Source organism: Danaus plexippus, chromosome Z (assembly GCF_018135715.1).
Source record: "Danaus plexippus chromosome Z, MEX_DaPlex, whole genome shotgun sequence".
Lineage (NCBI taxonomy): Eukaryota > Metazoa > Arthropoda > Insecta > Lepidoptera > Nymphalidae > Danaus > Danaus plexippus.
Window position 1 is genome coordinate 746,397 of NC_083559.1, and position 13,764 is coordinate 760,160.

General features: G+C 35.2%; 1 protein-coding gene across 8 annotated transcripts in view; it reads right to left on the reverse strand.

Annotated features, from left to right (window-relative positions):
* The window catches only part of LOC116777188 (H(+)/Cl(-) exchange transporter 3), a 31,948-nt gene that overhangs the window by 12,145 nt on the left and 6,039 nt on the right, over positions 1-13,764 (reverse strand). Inside the window, exons 1-16 of one of the 8 annotated variants that reach the window (XM_061526621.1) lie at positions 13,654-13,740; positions 10,822-10,960; positions 10,324-10,356; positions 6,842-6,871; positions 4,751-4,893; positions 4,352-4,555; positions 4,125-4,275; positions 3,891-4,049; positions 3,679-3,818; positions 3,412-3,594; positions 3,130-3,344; positions 2,838-3,046; positions 2,422-2,562; positions 2,033-2,243; positions 814-977; positions 119-332 (exon numbers count right to left, since the gene is read on the reverse strand). In XM_061526621.1, the coding sequence (XP_061382605.1) occupies positions 119-332; positions 814-977; positions 2,033-2,243; positions 2,422-2,562; positions 2,838-3,046; positions 3,130-3,344; positions 3,412-3,594; positions 3,679-3,818; positions 3,891-4,049; positions 4,125-4,275; positions 4,352-4,555; positions 4,751-4,893; positions 6,842-6,848 (2,141 nt within the window). In that variant the 5' untranslated portion in view covers positions 6,849-6,871; positions 10,324-10,356; positions 10,822-10,960; positions 13,654-13,740. Of the gene's footprint in view, positions 1-118; positions 333-813; positions 978-2,032; positions 2,244-2,421; positions 2,563-2,837; positions 3,047-3,129; positions 3,345-3,411; positions 3,595-3,678; positions 3,819-3,890; positions 4,050-4,124; positions 4,276-4,351; positions 4,556-4,750; positions 4,894-6,841; positions 6,872-7,614; positions 7,682-10,323; positions 10,357-10,821; positions 10,961-13,653; positions 13,741-13,764 lie in introns of those variants that run through there. The other 7 variants (XM_061526616.1, XM_061526615.1, XM_061526622.1 and 4 more) reach the window with 7 other exon arrangements.

A 13,764-nucleotide genomic window follows, 5' to 3' on the forward strand; every position in this document is an offset into this window, starting at 1 on the left:
CACTTTACCCTCATGACGCCCACCAAGTCCTCAACGACTATCGATGATGTCGTTGAGAAAAGTTTTTCTCCGACATATATATCCCCAAGTTATGTTATTGTTGTGTTTAAGTGTTTACCCGTTGTGGGTGACGAGTGTTTGTCTCAATCCAAGCTTCCTGAACATATCAACGACCGTTTCCATGGGTGTTTGGTCGGTGACGGTAATGGGTGCCATGTCCAGGATCCTGGCCAGCATCAGCTGAGGTGGAGACATCGCACCCTGCTGCGGTGACCCCGCAAACACCACCACCGACTGACCCGTTATACCCTCCACATTACGACGTGCGTTCGCTGAAATGTACATATATATGTAGTTAATGTAACCTGTATAAAGTTTTTGTAAATTCAGCACATGCAGGACGTTAGTTAGGAAGAAATGGAATTAGCTGATGTAATTTTTATTCCAATTTGGTAGTAGCAATAGTTAGTTGACTGTACTATGACTATGGAACAGAATCTTGATAGAAAATAATGCAACCCCTTACCTTGAGGGATTCTATATATATATATATATATATATATATATATATATATATGTATGTATGTATGTCTGGTGTTGAAAATTCTTAATGAAAACTGATTGAACTATTCTTGATCAAACGGTATGCCATGAATAAGAAAATCTGCAGCAGACAGTGCACTTACCAGTAAGTAGTATATACTTGTAAGACAGCTTAGTATGAAGTAGATTTTCTGAATTTTTTACCATATATACTCTACTAGAAGTTTGATCTTACATTTGACTGACCATTAATATATATTTAATGATTACCTATGGCCAGGTTAAGGTCCCGTCTCAGTACGAATCCAACGAGGTATTGCGACTCCTTGGACACGACCACCGGATATCCGTTATGCTCTGTCTCTTTCAGCAGCGTCTCCACATCATCAACGGTCATCGAGTCTTGCGTTATGACGGAGAGGGTCTCGTTACGTCTACACATCATATCACAACATCAGTTATATAATTAATTTCAACACAATATATATTTATAAATCGCTCGCTTCTAACACCTTATCTTTATTTAGCTGTTCTTTCTATGTTCAGAAATTATTTTAATTTAACGAAATGTCCTATCAATCACATAAACAATTTTCAATATCATATATTTTTCGCCGAGTCAGAATGAGATATTTATTTCGCACTGAGGGATGGCAGGCGTGAAGCAATTTCAGTTTAATAGTGTCATTGTCGCGCTTGCTCAATGGGCGGGTTAGTGAATATGGTAAAATAATCTCGACGCTAATAATTTAGCGCCATCTCGTGGCGGGTGGCAGTTTTAGCTGTACGTTAATTAGAATGTTCTGGAATATTCTTGTAATCGAATTGTTGTGTATACAAGTGACGCTGGATCTATCATAAAGATAGACAAGTGATCGTCATAAAGTAAATATTTGTCTTCCGTTTAACGAAACGTCTAAATTGCTAACTAAACCGTAGCTAGTAACATCATAATAAAACGCTAGCGTAGTTAAAATTTAAACATTAGTTTAAGTTAAAATTTCAAATGCACCAATGCGTATACATTCGCTATGTAATAGACTATATATACTACTTATTGCCATAGAACAGTTTACTGCATAATATAAATAGCGTTGAAAAAAGAGTCGCATAACAATAATATTTTTAAAACATCCCACGTCTCGGTCCATAAAACATAATCGCATGGAAACTTTTTTGCCGAATCAAATTATAAATGTCAACAAATGGATTATTATCGCAAAAAGAGTTTTCACTCCTTCCGATAATTATTTTTCCATGACAAAAATTAAGCAATACTGTACATACATTTAATTGAAAAGCAATAAACAAATTACAAATCGCACTTCTAAATTGGACACTATTATTACGGTGAATAGGACATAAAATCAAAAAGCAACAGATTAAATCGATTAAAATCTTTTTGCAGCGCATAATTTTTCTGTGCACATCAATCACGTGGTATATAAAAATGGCTGTGGTTGCTGATATTATATAAAACTACACTCACTTGGGTTGCATGACGTCAGCAGCGAGTGACGTATGCTGGAACTCGTCCTTGCTGTCCAGGAACGGGTATCCGTTCAGCGCGATGTGGGCGTCGTATATACCCTGGCGCCCCAACGCATCGCCCACCCACTTGGACGCCATAGCCGCCGCCATTAGCGGCACTATGTACCGCACGCCGCCAGTCAGCTCGAACATTATCACCACCAGAGACACTGCAAACATTATTTACAATACGATATAATGTAATCCTCAGATAATTTTCTAACATCAGTATTCCATCGCCGGTTAAGTATCATGGGATGATTCTTAAATTATAATTTTTTATATTTACCACAAATTCTCATAACGCGAATTTCCAGTTCCTGAACATAAACTATATAATATACTAACCGGTCATCCTCGTGACACCGCCGAGTACAGCCGCAGCACCAACCATAGCGTACAACCCTGGAGTGATGCAGTCATCGCCAGTAGAACATTCTCCAGAGAATAACCAGATCTTCGGATACTTATACGCGAGCTGTTCCACACCTAATTACAATGCAAGCACTACTGTTAACATATGACCCGTTCGTTCAGACCCTTTATGGAAGGTGCCAGAATAAAAGATAGGCGTACAACTTATAAGTGATCCGAATATTCCGAGCTGTTATTTAAAGAACACGTCATAACTATAGCATTTTGTATGAACACATTTCATATATCACTTCCTTGGGCCGATTAAGATTTTAACGTGGACTAATTCGCGGTAAAAAAATATCTAGTACAAAAATAAATCTGGACCGTGGTGATTGAATTTAAGTTACCAATGCCCACAATCCTGCCGGCGATGGCTCCGAGCGCGAGGCTGGGTATGAACAGCCCGCAGGGTACTTTAATGCCGAAGGTGAACACGGTCATCACCAACTTCAGCACCAGAGCCAACATCAACAGCCAGATAGCCTGGTACACACCAGGACCAGCGGCAGCCTTCTCAATCGCCTTATTCACGTCGGTGAAATTCCTATTATAGTCACTGTGGATACAATAACAATAACGTTTAAAATGGAGGAAATAGAGAGTACGAGAAAGATTTTTTTTTAAACAATTTCGACATACCACAGAGGATCCGAGTTAGATATGCCGCACTGGTTGAACAGCAAGTAGATCAATTGGCTGGTGTTCATTCTGGTGTATGGATTTGGATAGGCGATGATCGCGGTCACTAGGGTCACCACCAGCACCTCCGTCACTGGGTACTGACCCAGCTTGGAGTACTTCCGGTAGCGGCACCAGTAAATGTTCGCCTTGATGAATATTGTCGCGATGCAACCCTGCAAATTCATATCGGTTAGTTTGTGTCCATCCAAAGAAATCCGAAGCAAATTGTGTTTGACTTACGCCAATAATTCCCAAGCCGACGAAAGGTATCAACTCGAAGAATATCCAGGGCTTGTTGTATTCCACGAAGAACAGAACCGAGTGCTCGTTGCCGAAGGGGTTAATGGATCGTAAGATGAAGGCGGCTATCAACGCGCAGAAAAATGAACGCCAGAGGGTTTTCAGGGGAAAGTAGTAAGATACCTGGGGATTACAGAAAATACAGCATTATAGAAGATATGGAACAATCACAGCAGAATATGGAACAATCGAGATAGCCAAGCCAACCTCTTCAAGACTAAAGAGAACTCCACCGATGGGAGCACCGAAAGCCACTGACACACCAGCAGCCGCTGCTGCCGAAAGAATCTCACGTTTCTTTGCCTCATTCCGTCCATATTTTGGGAAGAGGTACGACAGGATATTACCTTAACAGAACACTTGTATGATTACGTCACCAATAATATAAATATATTATAATAAAAGTGTAAGATTCTTACCTAGGCAGCTGGCGATATGGACCATTGGTCCTTCTTTGCCGAGGGACAAGCCTGATGACACGGACAAGATAAGGCCAACCACTTTGATGACAAGCGTCCACTTGCCGAGGTAGCCCCTGATGATGAATCCGCTTAGAATCGTCTTAATCTCCGGTATACCTGAATGAAACCACCCGAATATCCATTAAGCTGTAAACACCGATCTCATAATAGGAATCTTCTTCCAGCTCTTACCAGATCCGCAGGCATACGGCGCGAACATACGCACTAGAGATGCAGAGAGCGCCGCGAACAACAACGCCCAAACGATGTAGAACAAGTAGCTGATGATGTAAGCGCCAACACCCTCCTTAGACTCGCCGAACAGCTGGGCCCAGGTCATCCACTGTCAATTCCAAAAAGATCGGATTGTTATAATTGTGAAGTTAACATAAGACCAGTTCCCAGAACGGAAGTCGTACCTGCGAGCAGTTGCCGTGATCAAAAGTTATCTCATCGTTGGACCAGCAGCACTGCTCCCTGTTGAACCAGAACGCCTGGGGACATATACCGAACTTGAGGTCCGTCATCCAAGAAGCGCCAATGTCGATGACACCAGCCACCACCCCTGTACACACGCCCACAAGGAGAACGCACACCCATCCCGACCAAGCGTCGTGAGCGCCCTGGAACAACCAGAAACCGTCCACTATAAACATAGCATCGCATACTTATATGTAAACATCGCTCTAGGTTATCGTCAGACTCATCGGACAACAGGTTACCACTTATCTAGAGATTACAGCCGTGTCATAACAGAAACAAATATTTTTTTACAATATAAAAGAAGATGCTTATCTTATAGTATAATATATAATTACTTTAATGAGGTTCCAGATGGAATCCTGTCGCTTTTTCACGATGTATCGATGCCGCATGCGATCTCTAGCGATGTCCCGCTGCCAATCGATGGTGTGGAAGTCATCGTACTGCCCGATGCCGGGGATCTCGTCTGTGTCACCTGCTATGCACATTATTAGCAACTTGATTCTACCGCAAACTGAACAAAAACCACCTTATACACCCACATCACGTCACGTCACGTTGTACACATTTCTGATGTACACGTTTTTAAAAATGTCAACACAGATTACATATAAAATTGTAACATAAGTCAACGTCACAATAGTTTAAGGCTATGCGAAACTACCGCCGCCGTCGATTAGTCTTGTTATATTATTTATCTTATTTATATAATATATATAAGATATATATGTTCTCACATGCCCGCGACCCTGATTAATGGCACGATTTAACAGAAGATAATTTAATAATAGACAAAAAAAAATTTTCATATTTTTATAATCCTATGACATTTTCGAACGCATTTTGACGCAGGTCAAGGTCGATTCCGTTCGAAGGAGGGTGCACACGCCCCGCACAAGTTGCAGCGATCAATAAAGTCTACATGTACATAAACAGTTCCTAACAATTAGAGCTTGTTTTGAAAAACTCGACGCATGAGCCGTACCTCGAGTCCCCCGGCGCATAGTTTCGCCGCGCTAACAGCTTGACAGCTCGTATTTGTTTTCGTAATAGCAATTAGCATATTCGCGACCGTCGAGTGTTCACAAACAAAGACACTGTTTTAAAGAAACGTCCGGCAACATGTACTTCTATGTGGATCCGTTTTATACATATCTTGTAAGTTTTTTGCAATAAATGTTGCAGCATGAGCTTCCGAGATGGGATGCAATAATCGCTTTGTACGCCTTAACTGTGCTTAAATGTGAATTTTTTTTAATCTTCAGTGATATTTCATCTCTCGCAGTTATATATTATACAGTATAACGCGCACTACGCCTCTTCTCAATGTGACATTTCTGTACCCCTTTACATTTTCTTGCTGTTTAGCAGTTGATTGAGATCACAACACTTCCTTTACCAAAAATATTGTTATTATAATGTAATCTTGTATCTAAAGTGCTACATTATCTTTCTTGATGTACATTCGCTTTGAATATGTTCTGGTCAGGAGTCGGGAAGGGATTTGGTTGACTCGTCGAATCTCGACTCGGTTTGTCTATGTTTTAGTATATAAAGTCACAAGTATTAACAATAAAGAAGAAAACACTTTACTTTCTTTTTCTTATTTACCATTATTTTCTTTGAAGAACAATTGCAACAAAGATACTAAATTAAAGCAGTAGTTGATGTCCGACTCGAGTCCGTTAAAATAAACATCCACTTAATTGAATTTTTTAACAATTTATTGTAATAATCAAACTTACAAATGCAAATTCATTGTAAATAAATACTGAAACACAATTTAATTCAAATAATTTGTGCCGGAAGACAGTATATCAGATGTTAATGTCAACTTGTGTGTACAGCGCAGTGTATCCAACCTTCAACGACTTCAACAAGCAAATATCTTTATGATTTAATTTATACCGAGCAGGGATAAGGTGGAATTAAGATAATAAAGAATATACTTACATTATGTACATGTATGGGTATAAATGGGTATTGTGTAGATTACAATTGTCACACATACTGTTCTTCAGGAATATAATACAGTAAAATAATATTATTCAACATACCCTTCTTTATATCTATAGCACATAGAACTTATTAGTGTTGGGTATTTAATATTTTATAATAAAGATAAAAAGAAATTAACACAAATTATACAAAAAGTTATAAATAAAGAACACAAATAATAGTCGTTTGAAATTTAGCCAATCACGTGATTCTATTAGTGACGAGCGGAGTTTTTTGTGTTGGTTTAAATTCAGATTACTAAAACGTTGACGTGTTTTACACTTACAATAATTTTTTAAAAACTATTTTAATCCCAAATTTGCCATTTTAAAAATATATCATAAATTAACGAAAATCTAAACTTTATTTAGTAACAGTATTTTTATTTAAAACAACTTTATTTAAACTTTTAAAATGTTCATACATACCTTGCATTCCGGTGAAAATAACTGCGTCCCCTGGAAATATTTATTCAGCTTAATTAAAGTCGACGCAAAGCACTTGTTACTGCCGAGACATTGTCCCAAATTTAGAGAAGTTTATTAAGTAAATTTTGATTTAATAAATAAAATAAATAGAGAGTTCGAATAAAAACAGTAAGATTTTATTAACTGCCAGCAATCTTTGGTATTAAGTTACTATATTAATAAAGAAACAGTAGAGACATCATGTCGTGGCAAATACGGGCAAGCGATTATACGTCAAAGCTGGTACTGTTTAGATCAGAGCCGGAGTTGCCATGCGCAAAAAAACTTTTAACACGAAAAGATAGTCATGCAAAGAATATTTTTATATAAAACTATATACGTAACCGTCTCTATTTTAAATGTATATTCAAAAAGAAGTTACATTTTAATTATTATTTTTTTAATTTAACGTTGACCTCATTTAAAAATAGAAAACAAATATTATTATTAACGTAATTTTACAAATGAAAACAATTACAGGATTTTTGACACTTCTGTAAAAAAATATTTAAAAATATATTAGAATTTAAATCTTTAATGAAATTCATGTTTTCGCTGTAACATATCGTATATGTGTATACGTATATGTGTATACGTGTATACGTATGAAGTTGACAAGATGCAAAACAATAGTAGCCAACTAGACTATGCGGAACCTGTCTTCGGTTACAGAAGCAATTAAAATTACGGTCGGATAGACGTATTAGTTTATTGTAATAATAATTGAACTTTACCAGCATCGGGAACGAGCGGTTCTGTGTCGTCGACGTTGTTTGTAGAACTCATAACACAACACGCTATGAATATACGAGTATTGTGACTAATATTGTCACACTTATTTTATCGCATCGATAAACTGATAAATCAGTTTTTTCTGACTGTTCAATAAAATTATTTATATTAATTATTATTAACATATAAAAGCTTGAATGAATTAAGTTCAAAAATGTATTGATTGGGATGTTCTAAAATCGTATTTCCATTACTTAAATATTTCAATAGTATGACGTAAAATATATAAATGATAAAGATAGGTATTAAAGATTAACAACTGATAAATTTATAAAATACTACGAATTTATTTTTCTTTGTCTTCACAGTGGTGGTGAGATTGGCAGTATGTAGTCAACATTAGATTGCGGAAATTTACAAACATTTTAATATTATACAATTGAGAGTTACTAAAAGTAAAAACAGTCTCTAGCCAGGTTTCGCGCCTTATTGTAAATGAATGCAATAGCAATGTCGTTAACGAATACGAACAAATACAAAAGTCTTTGTTGTAAAACATATTTTTATGTAAAAAAAAATATTATATAGATAATGAAAAGCGTTGTGAAATGCAAGGTTTGCTCATCGTTGCACAGAATTAAATATCTAGCTCGTTAACTGTTTCAGCTTTACGTAGTTTCGTAGTTACTAACAAGTTAAATTTCGCCCCCGTGTTGTAACACACTACAAGCCTTGAATAATCTGTTATCGTACGCGGATTTATTGTACCGAAATTCCATTAGTTAAATATAAATTTAATGCGGGCAAATTAAGTATTAATTAGTCCGGCACATCAAAGTTGGCTGCTTTACGTACAGAAGTGATCGAGTAATGATCACTCGTATATCATTGATATATGAGTGTTTTATTATAATAACGGCAAATATAAATAAATTTTAACTCAAAACAAATAACAAACGAAAATGAAACTGCACGAGGGTTATGAAGCGATCGATTATTTCCTTGATTTTCAGATATTACGTAAGAATAATATAAATATTATAATACATATATCCAATGAGGGATATAATGTATTTTTTATATGTACAAAAAACATTGAATTACGAGTACCTTATTATTAAACTTATTTGTTTTGTTGAAACAAATTTTGAAAATATTTATACGTTTCCAGTGAACAAATTTTCTTCTCTAAGAGAGCGAAAATAGTATGACTAACGTTTGCATATTACAGTTAGCGACACGCGAGCCGATTGCGTCTACATTGGAAATTTTAAATTTCCGTAAGTAACTTGATAATGTTCACATCGGAGTCGGAGCGGAGTTTTATAAAAAATACACCACATTGACTTTAATCCTGAATAAGTATCTTCAACATCCGCCTTTTGTGGGGCATGCTAGTGATGTTTGTTATGTATTGTGAATAGAAAAACCGATGTATTACATGTGTTAGATGATTCGAGAACTTTTATTTTTTTTAATATTTCAATATTTTTTATACTCGTCGCATAGTCGAACCACCTAACATTAGTAAATGAATTCCTATAAATATTAAATTAACTTATTATATTACAATATTATGATTATTTAACAGATCGAGATATATGATCAAAAAATAATGTTTTTGGTCCGATACAATTTCTCCAATTACGAATTAAATTCTATCAAACGACACAAACAATACCGATTTAATCCTGTCAAATATTTGTTAACGAATTCTCTTGCAAATGTGTTTATTTCCACATTAAAATGTCAGATATTATGTAATGGAAATTCGTATCGATGTTTTATTCTGTACCATAGTTAAATCATTTTATTTTTGCTGCATCCACCCACCACTTTGTTTCAATAACGTGCGCTATATTGCTTTGAGCTGAACGTAATATTTTCCCACGCAGTAAACAATGGTGATCTATTTTCAGAATAGAATTACAGTTATATAATCGTGAATTATTTTTTATTCATCTTTAAAACTAACAAAATTAAATGATTTTAATTTTCTACGATGCTTGTAGGATTGACACGAGTTTGCAATTTTACAACATACGAAGCGTTTCCCGTCACATTCATAGACATACATAAACGGGATATCAAAGCATTTGTACTGCGATGTTAACTTTGTAAGCGCAATGTTTACCAATTTAAGCACACATTACGTAGAGGGTGATCGTTAATGTAATGAGTAAAACTAATACAGATAAAAAAAATTCACGTGTTGCAAGTTTAATAAATAACAGAATGCTATCTTGTGACGTAATAAAGTGACATACATAACGTTATGCTGCTACTAATGAAATCTCTAATACATGCATATATAATTTTATTTGTACGAAGCCTCTTTGAAGTATCATACATGTTGCTTACGAGGTATTTACACTCGCGCACGAGTCGCGAGATGAGACACGAGCCGAAGAACAAGGTGACAGTTTAAATAGTCGCTGGATAGTGTAAATAACAAACGATTCCAGTCTCAATACACTCGTAATAAGAACGGTGATTTCTAGTCTCGAGAGACTATATAAACTCTCGCCTTGTGCTTCGGCTCGTGCCTCGTCTCGTGCCTCGTACGCGAGTGTAAATCCCGGGTTAGAAGGGATTCGCATAGGCCCATAGAATAACATATCACTAAAGGGTTCTCGTAAAGAAAGATTGTAATCCTATTTACTTAGTTAATAAAGCAATCTATAACACATTTACGTAATGACTTGTCTTACCAGTCGACGTACTGAAGTACTGAGCGATGTACGCTTGAAATAAATATAAGTTCATATTAATTCAACGGCGTCCCATTAAAAATATATATATTTACAGACAGATATTAACGTTTACGTAAATATATTTTGAGATACAAGCGCTGGCGCTCTGCAAATTGCGGTTTAATCACTGTTTGATTACATTTCAGTTAGGGTGAGTTTAGGATTTACACTAGTCTCGAGATGCGGAGTCTGTTGACCAATAGGATTTGTGTATATAAACGTAGAATTCATATTCTGTTTGTACAGAATAAATGTAGTGTTAATGAAAATTCACTACGAACGCTAGTCATCAACTTCGCAAACCTCTGAAATACATTCATCTCATAAAGACCTGAGTGTCGATCCAGTTAAAGATCTCAGTAGCCAAGGTCCTGAATATATAAAACATTGTGAGAAAAATTGTTTGATTAGATTCGCTTTAAGTTTTTAAACGTAAAGCTTTGTTGCTTTACTCACAATTGGCGCTGGCGTTGCTAGACCTGCCGTGGTCGTACAGCTGGAAGGTCCCGTGGCTTGTGGGGGTCGTGGGGACCTCACGGGGCCCCGTCGTGATGTCTACCGTGTCCTCGTCACCATGACGACCACCGGTAGTCCCCTGAGAGAAAGCCGTACATAAAAATAGTTAAACAATACAACAACTGCAGCCAAACAAAACAGTAGACACAAAGAACGGTGTAAGTGAAATTTCGTTCATGTTAAAACGTAGTTACTTTTATCCTTCCTCTGTACAAGAAACAAAACTAATGTCTGTCTATTGTAATATATTTAAAAGCAAGTAATTTCACTATCCTCGAGATTCGATCTTTATCCATAGATATTTTCAATTGAAATCCGATATTGCAATAATCTGATTGTTCAATTATTCACGTACCAGCTCTTTCCTATTAATTCTATTGAGGACGGTATGAAAAATATTCTTATATCGTATCCGATTACCTTTTTCAATCAAACATATTCAGACAAATGCAAATCGAGTGTTGTTAAGTAAATGCATTTGAATATCTGTATGTAAACTAGCTTCGTCCCGGGGTTTCGCTCACTATATTTTTCTATATTCCAAATATGTATTTATTTATAATCCCATTCTTACACAAAAACAACTTAAATGGCGGTATGGGGCTAATAATACTTTTTTTCGATGCTAAATAAAATTATAAGTTGTATCAGTAAACAGACTCATCAAATCAGCATGTGTACTTGTAACATTAAATTATTTATTTTGATCAGTATTTATTATAACTAAATTGATAAAACATGATACGCATAAATACCGAAGCTAGGAATAGGCTCTTTGTCCTGTTAAAAAATAATCGGCTTGTCTATGCCTCTTAAAGCATTCCTTAATAAAAATGTCTGCACTCGTTTCTTTCCACTGATAGTTTTCAACAAAAAATATAAACACAAATTTACTATTTCTGCAAAACAACATCTACATAAAGCTGTCTGCAAAAGAATTCAAAGAAAAGTTTTCACGGAAGACACAACACTTATCAATGAAGGAGTTTTAAGTTATGGAATCATTAAAAAAAAAAACAGATAAAATGAACAACAATTTTATACAATATATATAAACTTTTTAGTGATTCAATTCAAAATATTCGTTTTATTGATAGCATCGGACAATTATAATTATTACCAATGACGTGCTTTGTGATGCGATGATTAATTAATAGGTAAAACGGTATCATCAAAGAGAAAAACATTTCTGTTCCACTATACAGGAAAGCCTGCGGCCGCGCGTGGGAGAGCTTTGAGCTCAAGTAATAACGTTAGTACGCCAATTAGGCTGTACTATAAAGTACGTCTATATAAATAGAACTTGTCTATTTTGATACACGGTCTATAAATAATCCAGAATATTTCAAATGAATTTATGCCTTTATTTTCTTTACTAAAGTACGCAGTATTGCATTTTATTATTAACATTATTTATATATTATATAAACGTAGAGGGATCCGTCTGGAGTGGTTTCAACAATCAACGCAGCTTTCATCTGAGATTAATGCAGTGGTTTTGCGTTGATTTTAAATTACCTATTAACTGTTCGTCATACAACATTATTGAGTTAAAATTTACATATAGTATCGACATAATAATATAATTTAAACGAAAATATATATGTTGAAGTGACCTCTTTGAAGATTACATTTATCTTTATGTATTATTATATACCATTTTATGAAACAACAGCGTTTCAACAGATTTATATTAAGTGCAAATCCGCTTTGAGTAGAGCTTTTGAAAATTTCAATTCATTTAAGAGCTTGTTACGTGAAAAATATACGCAAATTTTTAAACGAAAATAAACTGACTCGTTTAATCCTTTTAATCAAGAGGAATTAGAATCGAAGGCACGGATGAAGAGCATTTTGTTATAACAACATTAAAAAAAAATCCAAAGCTCATCTTTATTAATTGTTATTGAACGTTTGTGGCTGATAGCTCTTACACTACTGGACCGATATTGCCCAATAATAGATAAGCACACCAAGATATCTGGCTTTCACGTGAAAAAGTTTCACCGAAATCGGTCGATCCGTTTGAAAGCTACGAAGCCACAGAAAGACAGACATTCACGTCAAACCTATAACACCCCTGTCGAAGTTTTTTTTTTTATTATAGAAGATATTTTTTTAGTAAACATAGTGTATACATTAAAATCATTTAAAAAATATTTTAGAGAAAACTGAATGCATGAATATATGCAGTTGAAATGTGAAACGTTATCTTTTATTAAATTTATTTCGTAAACGACCAACTAATTGAATATCACATAACTTAATATGTATCGCTCGAAACATACGACCTGATATCGCATTAGCTTACATTTTTAAAGGTAATTCTCGTTAGCAATGGAATATTTAATATTCATAAAGCAGAAGCCATGTATTGTAGTTGTAATTATAGTGGTATCGGAATGAAGTTATTTTGATACTGAGAATTCCCTAACAGTGCCCGCCAATTGTCGTAGTTGTGTGCGTGTCCTTGAAAATATGAATAATCATTATTGGTATCGATTAGGATTACTAGCATTCGTTTTAAAATAAAAGAAAATAAATTTGTGATTTTTATTGTATTCATCCGAATAGTACATTATGTGAAGTATTATGTTAAATAAAAGTTGACGGACGTAAATTCTGCATTGCGGGACATTTCAAAATAAAAAAACTTAAAAAAGCAAAGCGTGTCGTGAAATTATATAAACATTTACTACATTAGTGATGTGTTCAAAAACCGGTTGGTTTTGAATTAAAAAAAAATACATTATTTTATTTATTAATACTTACTCATCGGCTGGTTGTATTTGCTGGAATATAGAGTAGAATATATTAATAGCAGTACATATAACAGTGAAGGAGCCAACACAGATGCGGGGCACACTATGAATGGAGTGTTAC